Source organism: Primulina eburnea, chromosome 16, assembly GCF_022965805.1.
Source record: "Primulina eburnea isolate SZY01 chromosome 16, ASM2296580v1, whole genome shotgun sequence".
Lineage (NCBI taxonomy): Eukaryota > Viridiplantae > Streptophyta > Magnoliopsida > Lamiales > Gesneriaceae > Primulina > Primulina eburnea.
In genome coordinates this window covers 2,743,457-2,760,549 of record NC_133116.1, presented here as the reverse complement: position 1 = coordinate 2,760,549, position 17,093 = coordinate 2,743,457, and the positions used below count along the sequence as shown (strand labels likewise).

Sequence of the window (17,093 nt, the reverse complement as noted above, 5' to 3'; positions counted from 1 at the left end):
CTCCATTCAACAATTAGTTATTTGTCATATCGACAAACATAGAGGAGTAAGAGATTTTAAAATGATAATTCGGATGGTGTAAAAAACATAAAAAAATTGATAATTCCCATTGCCCCAAATAAAACCCACATTACATTTACACAGCATTATTTTTAACCCACTATAAGTAAAAATTCAGTTTTCACTTTTTCCATATAAATATGCTATAGAATTGCACGACCGGATTATCATGCCCACCTTCTAGTCGCAATCTACAGAAGTAAATTAAAAGTTTGATTCATGAATGCAATATAGATGTTCAAATCCGAAACCAAACTGGGCCAAAAAAAACAAAGAACTAGAGAAAGACGAGCAAAGAAAATGAAGAAAATCGAAAGACAAACATAAATTAAACTGGATCAGCCATATCCCATCAGTAAAGTTTATCGGACACCATTTCCTGAAGCAAGTGTAGTATCTAAATCAGAAAGCTACTGTATACTCAGGTACAAAGTTGTCATATATGAATACAAGTTCCAAATCCCATGACCTCAAGATATATAAAGTCGATGCATATTATCAAGGCCAGAATCAAGAAAAATGAAGAGTTGGGTGAAACCACCCGTGACCATATTTTGTCATACCGTTGCTGAAATGTAAATTTTAATCCTGGAACTTGCATTTTGCTGCAAGATTGTAATCACACAAGCGAAATCTTGCACAGGAATTTGATACTCAGCTACCTGCAGCAGCAGCAGGAACAGCCACTGGCTTTGAATCTTCTGCCTTTTCGTGTTCTTTGTTAAGCATCTGCATCAGTTCTTCAAATTGTCAAGATTACAAGTTTTATACAATTAGCATTCAGCAATCTTGATAGGTAATAATTTGGTCAAATATTTGTAGTTTTTCCGTCCCGAAAGAAGATCAATATCACAACCATAACACACAATACCAGGTCCCGTTAACCAGGTATGACAAATACAAGATTTTTTGTAGCTAATGTTCAACAGCAGCTTGCGAAAGTGCACTTATTTGCTGTATGGTTGAAGATTTGCTTGTGACATAATCACACAAACTAATCTATCGCAAGTTAAAAGAATCAGTGTCGGATGGTTAAGCAAGAGTGAAAGGGAAATTCAGAGACTGAAAAATAAGGTGCAAATTGAACCAGGTTATTTATGCCAATCCATAGTCAAAGACTCAGAATACAAGTAAGCGTGTGTTGGGAGAGTTGTGGGTTTTTTTTTTTGTGGGGGTGGGGGTGGGGCTTTGTTGCTAACGCATGAATTTAGTGAGGGACAGGGGTGGGGTCAAAAAGTATAAATAGGGAGATGTTTGTAAGTGAGAGCATTGAGCATACTGTTAGACGTGTTCTAGCTTCAAGTTAGGGGGCAAGTGAGAAATCATTCTCTTGATAAGGTTCTTCCATGAGGCCATTATTACCGTCGTAGAAGCTTTCTCCATAGATCAGTATTTCTTTAATGTTCAGTTAGTGACTTTCTCCATAGATCAGTATTTCTTTAATGTTCAATAACATTAACGCTCAAGGGATTTATTTCCTTCTCTATTTGAGTTCAGTTTGTCCTACAATTTTCTTCAGTGGTAACATCATCAACCTGTTTTTTAAGCTATGGTCCTGACGGAGACCTACGAAGATCAGAATCTGTCATTAGTTAATTTTAATTTATTTTTGCATATAACTTGCAGTTTTGTATAATTCCTCGGTTCCATATGGCTGTAGTCGTATTCCTCGTTCGATCAATTAATCAAATAACTGTCTAAACAACGCAAAAGCCACAACCACAAAATTCAAATCTGTCTGAGGCTTCATGCAGCAGTACCTAATTAGAAGCCCAAACTATAAGTCTGCGGAAGAACACCCCCAATGCCAGTATCAATGTAGTTAGTTTAATGGATCTTAAAAGTCTATGTTCTTACAAAAAGGAAATAAACAATAAAGCAGAACCTCTCACCTTATTGTTGATCAAATTATGAAGAGCAATAACACTTCTGATGAGGGATGAAAGATATATGACCAACATCATATCATTTGTTTTCACTGTACAGAAGAAGCATATCAATGATTTCACTAAAGAAAATCTCAATTAATTACTTGTTGAACGAAATTAAAAACAAAAAGTCCAACTGTCTTACCTGCAAAAGCTTTAATTAATTCGGACACGTTTAGATTAGGAAGTAGGTTGAACACGTCCTGCACAACTTATTAACATATCAAGATGTGATGCAAAATCATTTCTACTTGGAAGAGAAGTGAGACACAACATTCTCTGAGTCAGACAACTTGAAAATTATATCGTGGACCAAATGACACAAACACACCACTTATTCAAGTATTATGGAATAAGGTAACAAGAATAAATAAACAAAGATCATAACAAACTAAACATTCATCAACAATAACACCAAAAGGAAATCACTCAGTAAATAACAGTAATGACAAAATAAAAAGTAATACCTGGAGATGGTAAAGAATTTCATGGTTTAATGGGAGTTTCCCTTCAATGACAAGGTCCAGATAGTCCCGGATCTCTTTTAATCTTGCATCCAAACCCTTCAAAGCAGAAAGTTTACCAGTGACCTGCACAAGACAACGATTTCTAAGACTCTTATTTCCTTCAGTTATTTGACAGAATGTCATCAATCAACATTTTCATCAGTAAATAAAAAGGATTAAGGTTTTAATAGAATCTTTAAAAAAAATTATTTACACTAAATAAGGGAAGGGTGCAAACAAAACCTCTGTAGCAAGGGTGCTGATAGTTGTGTCCTTCACATCCCTTAACAAATGCTCAACTCCTATCATAAGCAACATAAGTGGGATTAGAAACCAGTTTACATGAAGAAAAAATCCTAAATCTAGTTGGTTCAAAGCCTTGGGGGAAAAAAGCCAAAGACATCAAGCCCGTTGTTAAGTGTGGAAAAAAAAAAAGAACAAAAGAAAGAACTTAAATTAAATTAACAACGTTCATGATACAATCGTACCAATTTCTTCAACTTCATGAGCGGCAATTTCCGAAGGAACATGCACAAACACCTTCTGGCTTTTTTGTGTCGCGTTCTGCATGTCATGAATAATAAAAATATTAACAAAACTGTTATCTCCCCGATATTGTTGCTCCCTTTGGAAAGTGGAAATGGATACAAACATGTCAGATATATCTTCAACATACATCTTTAACCTCCTCAACCGCATAATAGGCTTTAGTGGGTATCCCAAGCTCTTTCGGCTGTACATCGATAATTACTAAAACAGGAGTTGGCACGTAGCTGTGTAGCAAGAAGAAAAATCGAATATTATCGAATACAGATGGTAATCATTGTATTATAAAAGAAAATACCATGATATACAGTGACTCATAAAACAAAAAGGAGCACTGAAAAACATAGGTGTGGTAAAAGAAAACCAATGATTTTGACAAGAGAAAGATGATGCACATGCATAAAGTTTGAGTTAGTTACTGTTCAAAATGTAATCATAGGCCGCTATAAACCAAAATCGGACCATAGTTGAACCGGTGGTAGAAAAAAGTGAAAACTTAGAAAAATTAAGGAAAGGTGGGAGCATATTGTTATCAAGACATATTGCAACAAGTTGTGACACCAATCAGAAACACAATGGAAATTCCAGAGTCACCAAGAGTAATTTATTCTTATATAGGACTGTTAGCTCCAAAATATGAATAACAATATGTTGAGGTTAATCACATTAGCAAACAATGAAAAAGCATCGTTGGCAAGATTACAATATTTTGGGAGAAAGCAACTGCCCTAACTGATGATGCTTCAGAAATATCATAATGCATTTTCTGTGGCGTATCCAAGCATAAGTGTATTTCAGAGATGTCACATCAGCTTTACATGAATTATACAAAGTTTCTTCCACTAACTCCTTATCAAACTTAAAATTTGAATTGCAATCACCCAAAACCTCTTCAGAAACAATACGGTTAACACTATTTCGGGCATGACCACAGAATACACAAGGCTGAGAAAATATTTTACACAGAGAAAACAGCTCAGGTAGAAAAGAGCCTCCACGAGAGAGTTATTGCCATGGTATCCTAGAAACAGAAGAACAAACTTTGGAAAAAAGAGAAGTTTAACGAATGATGAATAATACACCGAGTACTAAAGAAATTATGAGAATATTTGACAAGAGCGAAAAATTAAATACAAAACTACCGAGGTTTGAGTTTTGAACATAAGTATTCTCTAGCCTCTAGGTCAGATCAAGTAGTTTCCATCTGAGCACTGATGGAAAAAGCAAGGTATAGGCCATGTGTGCATCACATTCTGGATGGCACTCTATTCTAAAAACAAGCTTTAGAACACTTTTAGACAGACAAAGCTTCTATTACAGTATGCCCCCACGGAAATTGTTTAGACTCCATGTCTGTTTTTGTTTCATACATGGAAACGTCAGGAAATTGGCAAAAATAAAGATCTGTTCATCAAACACTTGCTAATTAAAAAAAGCAAAAACCAATGTTCCTCCAAAAGCCAGAAATCTTACTCATTAAATAGCCCATGAATAGATAAGTCATTCTCCCTGAGCTTGGGACCAGTGCTATACCAGCCAACCACGTGCTCCTTTGCTGTACGTTTTTAAAATTATCAAATTAAAATCAGGACTCACAAAATAGCTAATAAGAATTAGGGATAATGGCATATCACAAACCATTAATTCTTCTGAACATGGAAAACATTGATTCATGGTAGTTATGATCAAGAAACCAAATGCTCGGGTCCCGATCTTCTTCTTCAAAGGGAACTGCATATATCATCCAAATGGAAATTGATTAGGAAAGCAAGGCAATATGCAACTCGGGACAAAATATACCCTACTAGAGTTGGAAGATCGTTTAGGACTGACAAAATTTGGAAACCTCAACAAATCAAACATTCATTATGCTTTAAATTTTGCCCATACCTTCTCAAAACTCAACTGTGCAAAATTACCACAATATACTAACATATATTTAGCAAAGTTGGATTAGAGAGAGAGAGAGAGTGAAGAAAATAAATATGCAGACAAGAAGACTCGAGAACTAACATTTAGTGAGTAACCCAAGCGTTGCTGCAAGAAATTGAACCCTAATCTTAAAATTTGGACAAAATTACGAAATTGATATTGCCAATGTCGGTCAAATGCATACATAGACAGAAGTTAAAAAATTTCGCAATGATCGTTCCTGATACCAGTTTCAGCCCTTGAAGACTAAGGAACTCTCTATTTCTCCACTAACAATCAAACGATGCTATGGAAGCTAAGCCTATAAAAACAATGCTCTTCAGAGTGCTAACTGCAGCGATTCATCCGATCATTCTATTATCTTCCCAAAAAAGTATGAACACAGCCCAAAACATAAACCCTGAGCAAATGTCAGTGGCAGCAATTATCATCCACCCAATTCGACCCCTAAAAAATTCAATAAACAATTCTTCCAACAAATGACATTTCATAACTCTAAACTTAAGCTCCAAAAAAATCATCACACATAAAAACAAGGCCTAAAAATTTTAAAAAAATAAAAAATCAACAGTCTATAGTAAAAAAAAAAAGGCCAGATCTGAAACATCTACCGGCGTAGCTGTTGGTTACATCAACCGTGCCCTTAAAGGAAGAACCAAGAAGAACTCCGACGACACGCTTCCTGGTATCACGTGCCACGCGATTGTAGTGGTCGACGATGCTCAACAGCACCAGCGGGTGCACCACCACCTTCTCAATCGGCCGCGACGAAATTTGCTGAGATTTTATCACGTCCATTTCTCGCGATTCTCTGCTCTCTTGTTTTTCTCTATATTCTAGGGCTTTTTGGGGGAATCTGGTTTCAATTTCTTGGGCGGAAAGCTATGTGGATGCTTATGGTTGGAGGGACGACGCCGATTCAATAATGGTGTAAGCTCAGACAGAATTTTATTGGTCATCAGGCCCAATAAATATTTTGGGCCGTCAGGGCCAAGTTATAGAATATACCCAACTCCTTTTCAAATCATATCTTCCCTAATATATTTATGCTTATAAAAATAGAAAATAATTAAAAAAAAGCTCAAAAAATAACAATTGACTGGAAATTTATTCCAATCTATTACAATTTGCACAAAATTATACAAAAAATATATTTTTTATATTAAATTTTGATGCAAATACTCTCGTCACTTGCCAACACTTGCTAGTTTTACATTAAACATGAGCATCTTTAGCTGTTTTTTCTTCTAGTATATCCCTAAATGTATCATTCTAAGCTATGTTTGATAGTCATGATAAAAGAATGATTATTAAATAATCATTCCTTATATTGTGTTTGGTTATTTTTTATTTAGTCTTCAAGCCCTTGATTATGATTGAAAGCCTTCACTAATCATGTTATTTGTGTGATTAAATATCACTCCTCAAAAGTGTGATAATTTATAATTCTTGAATATTGATCATGATAAGATTGTATATTCACCATAATACTCTTGAATTGTTTTCTTCAATATAATATGAAAATTAAAATTAGTGAAAAATTTAATAATTAAAATAATATTTAAATTTTTATTATATTTTTTATAAATTAATTTCATATATTTTTATTATTTAAAAAAACAATAATATTGTAATTATCACTAAAAATTATTTAACAATAAAGTTAATATTTAAAATATTATTACTATTTTAATTATTAAATAAATATATATTTATAAATATATTTCTAATAAATATATTTAAATTAATTTAATAAATGTAAAATATAATTATAAATATTTAATTATCTATCAAATTATTTTAAAGATATTTTTAATTATTTAAAAAAAACAATAATATTGTAATTATTACTAAACTTTATTTAACATCAACATTCAAAATATTATTATTATTTTAATTATTAAAGTAATTGCATATTTACAAATTTATTTCTAATTAAATTAATTTTAATAAATGTAAATTACAATTATAAATATATAATTATCTATCCAAATATTTTAAGAATATATATTTAATAACACTTGGGACATTTTGATCATTACAATAAAATTTATAAAATTAATCCATCATTTTAAAATCATACCAAACATCATGTTATTTATCCTACCATATTATTAATTCATATCTGTCATTTTTCAATCACTCTAATTATTAATCATTTACTTATTTCATCACACATACCAAACGGAACCCTAAGATACTCTTAATACATCTTGAACAACAATAAGTAAACTAGCTATTTTTTTCATTATATTATACTTCAAAAATATCATACACAAAATTATTGCATTTTTTATGTTACTTTAGGGTCTTTTCCAAAGAAAATAATTATGTGTATACGAACTGTTTCTACAATAGTTCATTAAATAATTATTAAGAAATTACGAACCGCCAAACATGGCCACATGGATGGAAAACCACCACTTGATTACTGACCATATCAATATTTACGGAAAAGGAGACAATAAGAACGATGTTTCATTTAATTATACCAATCAAGAAACAGGACTGAGAAAGTAAGGACAAACAAAAAGAGCAGAAGAAAAGTTCGGCTGCCGCTGTTTCGTTGAATGGCTTGTGATAATTCTTTGTTTCCAAGCTCCACATTTTTTGTTGCTTCAATTGCCTGTAAAATTTGAAATAACAAAGCATCAATTTCAACGGCATCTATCAAACTGATCATCATCGAAAACACTGCGGTAGCACGAGTCAGATATTAGATACATCTAGTGTGAAGGGAAATGGTTTCTCTTAGGATGAAAATGAACTCAAACTTACTGACCTGCTCGTATAGATACTCTATTTGTTGTGCCTGTTGCAATACATGAGTGGACATGAGATGGTTCAGCGCACTTATTTCCACCATCTTTGTCTCAGTTACTTGAACAGCATCTAACATGCTGGCCAACTCTACCTGCAGCAACAGGTACGAATGCAGAAAGAAGCTTTAAAGTGAATCATTATACAACTTTATCATGCCGTTTCACAAGGAAAGTTTAACTAGTCAAACACAAAATCAATCACCTGGAGTGTGCGTGTCTCATCATCCAATAGTTGTTTATGCATCCTAACTGGATCAGTTTGAACTTCATTAGGCTGTCTTACTTCTAAATTACTTCCATCTCTGGGTTCTACAGAATTAGATTTCTCAGTAGCATCAGCTGGGACAGCAACCTTCGGTTTTCTTCTAGGTGTCACCCGGTTGATGGCTTCTTGGAAGCGCAATGCTCGGAGCTTATCAAACTGCGATGTCACTGAATGAAGTTTTTCACTTAAAATTAACACCTGCGTGAGGAAACATGAGGTACTTGACATGTCGAAAAGTATATTATAGAGCAACTGCAAAGAAATTATGTATTATGCATTCAACATAGAAGACCCCTAGAATCGACATTTGGGTAGTCGGGTTTTACTTTAAGATGCAGATACTTTTTTGTTCAGAATATTGAAACCAAAAGGGAAAGAAAAGCTATTAGGTGCCACAGCACCATGCACCATGGCATTCTATCTGACTTCATATGATCAAATTCCAGAGTAGCTAACTGAATACCAGGTTTAGAAAGAAATCTAGGAATGCCAATATGCTAAGTACTTCAAGGCTGCAATCAGATATTCATTGGGTAAAACGTAAATAAAGAAAAGTATGTTTCCTGTACAATTATTAATAAAGATCTTGAAAGGTAAAAAAAGGCTACCAGACAGTAAAGAATTAACATGCTTTTTTATTTCAACTAACTAATATTACCTGATCAACCAAATACACCAATGTTGGGGTGTTCGTTTACCCAAAACTAGAACCCTGGGTTTGAATCAAACTACATAGGTGGTAAAAAAAACTCGAGAAAAAACTCGTACCACTCCGTGTTTGTGTGCTATAGTATCAGTATTTGATTTATCAGTTCTGATGCTAAGCCATCCCTTCGCATTTGCTTCCTCCTCGTTTATGCTATTTTTGAGAACATCTATTCTCTCTTTACATGTTTTAATGAAAATCGTAACCTGCAAATGTAGAGCCTGTAAAAAACGTGCAGGCAAACAATACCACCAAGAAAGATTCTATCAGACAGCACCTGGCACCACACATTAGTTAAAGAGAACATAAAAAAGTCTGGATACCACAAGAACTCAAACTATGTCATTATGTAATCAGTTAAAAAACTGATACATGTTACAAATACATCACAAGCTATTGATCTCCACTCATTTTGATGCAAGAAAACTTTCTATGTATCCTCAGTTACAAGTTAAAACCACCCAAAATTTTAATCTTTGGTTCGAAGAGCTGCGGAAATGAGTTGATGTATGCTTGGAGAAAAGCGAAAAGGCATGGTACATATAATGCATCTGAAGATTGGAGAATATGAAAGAATGCATAATCGAGTTCTCTATGTGAAAGTGCATGTGGCATACACAAATGGAACCAATCCAGAGACCAATACTTGAGACAAAACATGAAAAGTTGTAAAACAAAGAGAAACAACATGAAATGATATTAGACAATTGAGCTATACAGATACACATGTTTTCATTCAAGGGAGGTGACTGTTAGTTGAACATTGAGGACTAAATTTAGCAGGGAATTCTAAAGATGAAGTTGAACTCATGGGAAATGAACCACAATCATTAAAAATATGTTTTCACGTCAAAAGGTGATTGAGTCTACAAAATTCTTTAAAGTAAAATAACCAAAAACAAAAACATGAAATGTTAATGTATCACCTCATGTTCAATGCTATCTCTCTCTTGTTCTGTGGTACGGTGTGGATCAACATAATCCTTCTTATGCTTCATCAAGAACTCCTCCAAAGTTCTGATACTTTCAAGCTAGAGGATAAAGGGTCAAACGAGCATCAAGTAACAGTCAGACATATAAGTCGAGAGAAATATGTTAACGATGCAAAGATAAAACATGGTCTTCAAAACTAAATACATACAGTAGTTACTGCAGCTTTTGTAAATGGCCCTCTCTCCGGATTTTTGCGCATTATAAAAGCTGCCATCATTGCCGCGGTTTTGGACTGCCAAATTAAGATTTAGAACTAAACTCATCGTCGACCAAGGGAGAAGGGTTTTTCCAAAAAACAATATACAGAAAAATGGAAAAACATTGGACACGAAAAGAAGGAACCTCGGTATATCCAAAGTTGACCGCCGCTCGGTGGACGGCATCTTTGAAATCTTCCGTCCTATCTCTAACTCTTACTACTTTTGCCATGGTTTCACCGTTTCAGATCCGATTCAAGAGAAAGAAGTTATCAAAATTCTGCAAAAATACACAAAAAAATAACCCCGATATTTCTTAACATCGGATGAAACATGAAAAAAAGTAATCCAACAGGTTAGGGGATCACTCGCTGCCAATTATCCTCTCTAATATGGTAGACATGGTAATGTAATTTAATGCAAATCGTACCTTTCTATCTCGATCGAGAAAATTAGTAATCGGAATTCCGTCGAGGCAGGGGAAAATATACGTCGACCGTCGCCGGAGGTTGCTGCGTTTCACAGTTCTATCTGCCCTCATTTACCATTCGAAGCATATTATGTAGAGCGCACCATAAGGTTTCGCTGGACTAAGTGACCGATTCTTTGTACGATCCTAATTTAGTTTATATTTAAACGGAGGCACGCTGTAATTTTGAAAAATATAAAATGAAAATGAAAAATCATACAGAAAAAGAGAAAAGGTAGGATAGAATCTGGGACTTCAAGCTTTAAGAATTTGAGTAGGTCTTTTGGTGAGACGATATCGATATTCATAATAAAAAGTAATATTTTTAGCATAAAAAATAATATATTTTAATGGATGACTCAGATAAGAGATTCATCTCACAAAATACGACTCGTGATATCGTCTCACACAAGTTTTTACTTAAGAATTATATGTTATCTATTTAGTTATATATGTCTTGAAAATCTGATATCTTATAAATATATTTAATTATAAAAATAAATAATGACACTGAGACTTTTGACTTTATTAAAAAATAATAATAATAACAGATTATCATGGGAGAAAATTAAGAGCATGAAATATTTATTATCCGACGTATTTTATTAATGTCGTGTGATCTATTATGTTAAGTTCCTTCAGTTATATTTTTTTTAAGAAAAGGGAATCAAGTCACAATTCATAGAAGGACTCGAAATAGAGGACAAGCGTCGTCGACTTCGAAACCATGAAATGCGAGACGATGTGCTACATTATTGGAAGATTTGTTGCAATGTAAACAATCAAATTTGAACCATGCCCAAGCATTTTTCACAAAGAGATGGAAGAATGGAGAAGTATTGCAAATGAAATTGACCACACCAAGAGCATTTGTTTCCACAATAACTATGAGTCTATGACCAATGGTGTTGCCTTGCAACCAAACCATCAGCTCCGTTCCCAAATCATAAATAAGAAGTAATTTTCGAGTAGTTTCATATGACATAAATGTTCCAAGTTATGATAATACATCGGGTTCGATATCCAATTATACTACTCTTTTCTCCGATCAGAGAAAATAAATTCAAATATTTGATGTTCCATTGACACTGAAATTCCAAGAGTATTTTAATTAGTGAGTTTGATATGTTGACGTATAAAACTATAGTTGTGGAATTATGTAGGAATACCATAAAATTTCGAACAAGACTCTAAGCATGAACTTTTAACTGTACAACTATTCAATCAAATGAAAAAAAGAATTATAAATCTGCAAAAACATGGTAAGTACTAGAATCTACATCAATAAGCCTCGCCGCAGAAATTGCTGCTATAACTGACATACATCCGAAAAACAAGACATTTAGCCAATGCCAACTCTTCTGCAAGGATGTAAGCTTATTCTTCTTGGCAACAAGATACATGTGGTTTGCAAGAATAAACGTGAGAGGGAATGTGCTAATAGCTCCCGTAAGACTCATGAAATCGCCCAAGAATGGTAGCAAGGCTGCAACGAAGGAGGTCATCCCTAGGTAACCACCCCTGACTAAGATCCTGAAAGACAAGTTGCGTAAAGCAAGCGCGCTTCCTTTGATCCCATATTTTGTGTCCAAGTATTCATACATTGGGCTCGCAAAAATCTGAGAGCCAAAAATGGTGATTCTGAAGTCAATATACATAAATCCTAAAGATTTCGATAAACTGCAATAAAAGTTCTTGATTTTGGTCTTATATTGTACTGGAGACTTAAAAGAGGTATGTTTTGCATTGAAAGGTGTAAATGTAAGGTTATATAAAGGCAATTCAAGGGTGCTTTGGTGACCGGGCTTCACTTCAGGGGGTTTAGATTTAACTTACCTTGAAATGTTTTCACGATATGTAAAATGGGTAAATCAAGATAAAAAATAGAAAAGGGATGACGATGAATACATGTAAAGCAATGATTGTCTGCAAGAAAGCTGAAATATTAGCAAAAGCCTTGATCCAAATTGGACCATTAACATTGTTGAGCAAGTAGGCTGATGTGCTTGAACCATAAGCCCAGTATCCCATAAAGGTCACAGCATACATTGGCAGAACTCCAAGTGTGAACTGAAAATACAGAGCCTTCATCATGTTCTCAACAACAGGTTTTCTCACTGTTGCCTGTCAAAAAGATGAATAAACATAAGAATTGATCAAAAACCGAATCTATAACCTCTAAAAAGATATTTTGGCGAACTGAGAGCAATTTAGACACCAGCAAGTCACATGTAAAGTCTCCTAGAAGACCCTACTGTTAATTATACATGCTGTTCATACGGAAAGTTCCACAATAATTTTCTGTCTTACCTGTATTTCAGGAAGCATTCCAGTATTGAATGCAAAAACGAGATTTGCAGAAGCACCAACGGTCGTAAAAATCTTGTCTGTGACTGATCCTGGAATTTTGTAATCCCTGGGAGGAGCTTCAGTGCCTATTGCAAATGAATGGTTTCCTTATCACAAAATTAAAATGAATTCTGCTCTGGGAAACTGGATTTGGTACATCTTAGCTTAAGAAATGTAAACAAGAAAATCAGGATAGTATACCATCTTTAAGTGCCAGTGCAAATCCTATGATGATGTATACCAGACTAAAGAACGTTGAAAATGCCAACCATACACGCAGTGCCGACAAGTGGGGTATGGCCATGGCAAACAGAGCACAGGCTAGCCCCGCTATGGTAATGGCATATGGAAGTTTCATGGAATGATCACCATGAAAAAGAATATAAAAAGCCTGTGAACCATAAGAATAAAGAAAATCAACTAAAGCCTCGAGATCTTTATCAGAAAATCCCAGTATCTCAAAATTCATGCAATAAATAGGTATCAGACTTCAAGATTTTGATGTTAGAGCACCACAAGTATAAATGCAGAGATAAAAGTCAGATACGGAGTAATTGAGAAGACTGAAGACTATCCTCCAAACTCAAACATGGGACTTTGAAACAACAAAATTAATAACGTACCTTAAAAGCCTGACCAGCTAAAATGATAAATCCAACATTGATCATGAAGAGATTCACATACTGCAGTGCCCGTGTCAGAGAATATGCCTTTCTACCTATAAAAACAAACCTTAGAATGTTCTACTCTGTGAGAAAAGGGACTGGAGAAATGATTCGACTTCTTTTTATCATCGTTACGTGTTATTTGTGCTTACCGTATATAAATCCTGCAAGGTCTCTGTATCTGATATGCCTCTTTCCTCCGAACTCATGAAGCTTGGCAACAAGAGCATTTGCATACAAAGATATTGCTGTTGCAAGGATAACCTCCTATCCAACCCAACGGAACCATGACAGTGCCAGAGTACCCCAGCACATAGGCACTGTTGATTCCAGTAGTGAGAACAAATCCCACTTGAAACCATGAGTCTACAAACAAGAACAAATCCCACTTGAAATCATGAATCTACCATAACATAACAAGGACAATAAGCCAATAGAGTAAAATAAAACACATAACGACATTACAAGCCATCAGCAACAAAAATCAATAGATGAGTTCAGTTCAAAGGTAAATCATCACATTGATGTTGAGGGATGAACAGTTCCATTAAAAGTACTTAATATATTTTGAATGAATTTAGTTAAGATACACCTTAAAGTCTACATCATACGTGGGACAGGTAAAAGATTTAGAATACAACATTTTAAACCAACCAATTTTCCAGTGTTAGGTAGAAATTTTTGATATATTAAACATAAGGCTAAACAAATTAAAGCTCAAATCTGATTAAAAAAAATTTCCCGATTGAAAAAGTTGGAAAACATAACATCCTCAGAATAGATAGATGCTTACACATGCAAAGTAAAAATCACAAATAAACATATCAAACAAACTCAAATCAAACCCAGAAAGTAACTAAATCTTTTTTATTTCCGAAAGCATCCGAAATATACTGAGTGAAGGAAAACCCTTTCGGCAATCAACGTTTCCTCTAAAATACTGGTTCTAATACTTAACCAGCCACTGTAGAAAGCTTGTTGGTTTGGCACCATTAAAAAACATGCATGCAAATCACAATAACTTAATTCGCTGACGGAACGCCCATGAATGAATCGGAGTGTGAAGTTTATAAAAAAAAAAAGGAAAAGAAGAAAAAATGACTGAATAAAAAAGAACCATGGCTGATTTGGTGGGCGGTGTCTGGAATTTCGACGGCCAAATGATCATCAGAATAGACCTTTCCCGCAGAGGTGGAGGTCCCAACGACGCCGTCTCCACCAAAGCCAACCCTTCTTCTTCCTCTCTTCTCTCGTCCAATATTTATTACTGACCAAAAAAACAAGGCAATAAATCAAAAAACCCGAAGTAGTTTGCAGAGATCGAATGTACCTCCGTTCTTTGAGAGAAAACGAGAGGGGGAGAATTGAATTGTTATAATTGGCAATTAATTTCGCTGAGGTTGTCAAGTTCTTCGATTGAATTTTTTAAATATGTAAAAATCAAAGACCTTGATTGGTTACTGGTTAATTAACAGTCCCCATCAAACCAAACAGTTGATTCGTTACCGTTAAATGGGGGCCGTTTATTAGATTTGGGTGGAACATGATTGGTCGGGATTCGTTGCCACGTGGAAATTGTTGGCCCGGGGGAGAATTGAATCGTTGGACTTCAATCAATTGATATTGTTGTTTTTACTTTGGGAAACATTAAGACTGCCTTTGGACATAAAATAAAATAATAATTAGTATATAAATAATAAAAAAATCTTTTATAGAAATATAATATATTATGTAAAAAGTATTATGTTTGGTATGATTTTTAAGTATAGGATAATTTTAAATTTTTTGATGAAATGATAAAATTGTCATTTTCTTTATTTTTAAAACTAAAATTGCCCAGCAACAGAGGTGGTCCGACGGCCGACGAGTGATCCGGCGACGGCCCGGCAACGGAGGTTGTCCGACGGCCGGCGATGGTCCGACATTGGATTATGTGGGTTTAAAAATCATAAACCCACCTAATCACTCCAATCAAACGTACCGTAATAGTTTCATGTGGTTTAAAAAAATAGTTTTGTTTTCTTGACATTTTACAATATAGTATTCCTTAATTTTGAAATCTTAAAATACCTTTTTTCAACATTTTTATCCATTCTAATCATTTAATACAACAGTGAGATAAAAATATATTTTTAAAAACAATTATGATAAATCGTATCAACGTAATTTTTTTTTAGAGATAACATAAATTCCAAATCTTGTTTGGAAGTTGGAACTCATCTCGTGGGAAAGTGGCATTTATTTATAGGGCTCAATCAAGTAATTCAATATAGAGATATCAATGGGTGTTCGAGTTAACAGAGTAAGTGAACGTTTGATCAATAGTCAGAAGTTCGATTCTCCTTATCAATACATTATCAACGAGTTTGTTGCACAGGGTTTTCCTAATACGGTTTACTTGACTAAAGTGATTTACAGACTATTGTCTTAGTTTAAGTGTTTACTCTCGCACCAAAAAATAACGGACATGGTTTCTCACTTCATCAAAATATATGTATCTTACTATTTAATTAAAACCTGACTCATTTGAAAACTGGTTTTTTAAACTCATTATTACCTTTTTTTTCAAAAAAAAATCGATGCTTATAGGTAATTTCACCCTTATTATCCTAAAATATTCATTCTTTTAATATCTGTAATCTTATATTTTCTGTATTTTCCAAATTCAACAATATATTTATATATATTTTAAAAATTTTAGATCGTCCCTTGCTCTAATGAAAAAATCATTAGTGTGTAGAAGGACATTAGTCTGAAATTTACCGCAGCGTGAATGCTACTAAAGATATTTATGAAAGGGTCCCAGATATAGTATCTACCAATGTTAAAGTCTTTGTGCCATAACACTGAAGAAGAGATATAAATTATGACTCATATTCACTATCGTCTACCATTGGAAATAATAAACATGGTATGGTGTCTACTTGACTTGATATAGTTTTTTCCAAGTAGATATTAGTTTTAGTTTAACCACGGTCCATTGCATTGAAAAGTCTTGAATGATATTCTCAAGTACTTGATAACGACTAAAAATTTATTCGTGGTATATATGAATGAAGAATGATACATATTTATTTTATTCAAAAATAGTTGCACGTTTTTCATACTCAGTTAGCTAAGGTATACGGGAAAAATTATTGATTTATAGAGTTTTTAATATATTAGTAAAACAAAAAAAAATACAACTAAATGTAAAAATGGAAAGAAGCAAGTATCGGGAGGGAGATAATATGAGCTTAATTAAATAAATGTGGTATATTTCATGAAAGAGTGAGTCTCATGTGAGACCGTCTCACGGGTTATAATCCGTGAGACGGGTCAACCCTACCCATATTCATAATAAAAAGTGATACTCTTAGCATAAAAAGTAATACTTTTTCATGGGTGACCCAAATAAGAGATCCGTCTCACAAATACGACCCGTGAGACCGTCTCACACAAATTTTTGCCTTCATGAAAATGATTGCTCAAGTAAGTTATGTTAGATTATATTTAAATATTAAATACGATAATTTTTATTTCTCGAAGTTAATAGAGAATAAAAAATATATATAATTAGATTAATGATATTTTTATAATTTATCATAATTTTCATTACTAAAGTCCATTTTAACCGGGAAAATATTTTTATTTGGACCGACACATTGGAACTTGC

At 33.9% G+C, this 17,093-nt stretch overlaps 3 protein-coding genes across 3 annotated transcripts; all 3 read right to left on the bottom strand.

Annotated features, from left to right (window-relative positions):
• Positions 1 to 367: 367 nt before the first annotated feature.
• LOC140815892 (26S proteasome non-ATPase regulatory subunit 7 homolog A) lies at positions 368 to 5,903 on the bottom strand. The gene is made up of 10 exons (XM_073174909.1): positions 5,584 to 5,903; positions 4,679 to 4,771; positions 4,514 to 4,595; positions 3,171 to 3,267; positions 2,983 to 3,058; positions 2,738 to 2,796; positions 2,456 to 2,578; positions 2,134 to 2,191; positions 1,953 to 2,038; positions 368 to 789 (listed from the first exon to the last, which is right to left on the bottom strand). Exons 1-10 carry the CDS (start codon positions 5,768 to 5,770, stop codon positions 715 to 717), a joined length of 936 nt encoding a protein of 311 aa, XP_073031010.1. The 5' UTR covers positions 5,771 to 5,903; the 3' UTR covers positions 368 to 714.
• Positions 5,904 to 7,380: 1,477 nt separating this feature from the next.
• On the bottom strand, positions 7,381 to 10,657 carry LOC140817188 (syntaxin-81). Its single transcript, XM_073176824.1, has 8 exons — positions 10,386 to 10,657; positions 10,101 to 10,235; positions 9,907 to 9,990; positions 9,692 to 9,796; positions 8,828 to 8,971; positions 7,997 to 8,257; positions 7,755 to 7,886; positions 7,381 to 7,598 (listed from the first exon to the last, which is right to left on the bottom strand). Exons 2-8 carry the CDS (start codon positions 10,185 to 10,187, stop codon positions 7,455 to 7,457), a joined length of 957 nt encoding a protein of 318 aa, XP_073032925.1. The 5' UTR covers positions 10,188 to 10,235; positions 10,386 to 10,657; the 3' UTR covers positions 7,381 to 7,454.
• An 896-nt stretch (positions 10,658 to 11,553) lies between these two features.
• Positions 11,554 to 13,742, bottom strand: LOC140817407 (proline transporter 1-like). Its single transcript, XM_073177074.1, is given in 7 exon segments — positions 11,554 to 12,043; positions 12,333 to 12,548; positions 12,735 to 12,859; positions 12,975 to 13,164; positions 13,397 to 13,491; positions 13,591 to 13,700; positions 13,702 to 13,742. Coding segments are annotated over 7 exon segments (1,140 nt in total). The 5' UTR covers positions 13,728 to 13,742; the 3' UTR covers positions 11,554 to 11,665.
• Positions 13,743 to 17,093: the final 3,351 nt, after the last annotated feature.

Coding starts and splice junctions, on each gene's coding strand:
- LOC140815892 (XM_073174909.1), bottom strand. CDS start 5,770: ATGGACGTGATAAAATCTCAGCAAATTTCGTCGCGGCCGATTGAGAAG. Junction 3,268..4,513: donor ATTCATGGGCTATTTAATGA/GTAAGATTTCTG, acceptor CTTGCTACACAG/CTACGTGCCAACTCCTGTTT. Junction 790..1,952: donor ATAATTTGATCAACAATAAG/GTGAGAGGTTCT, acceptor GAACTGATGCAG/ATGCTTAACAAAGAACACGA.
- LOC140817188 (XM_073176824.1), bottom strand. CDS start 10,187: ATGGCAAAAGTAGTAAGAGTTAGAGATAGGACGGAAGATTTCAAAGAT. Junction 9,991..10,100: donor TCAACTTTGGATATACCGAG/GTTCCTTCTTTT, acceptor TTAATTTGGCAG/TCCAAAACCGCGGCAATGAT. Junction 7,599..7,754: donor TAGAGTATCTATACGAGCAG/GTCAGTAAGTTT, acceptor CAAATTTTACAG/GCAATTGAAGCAACAAAAAA.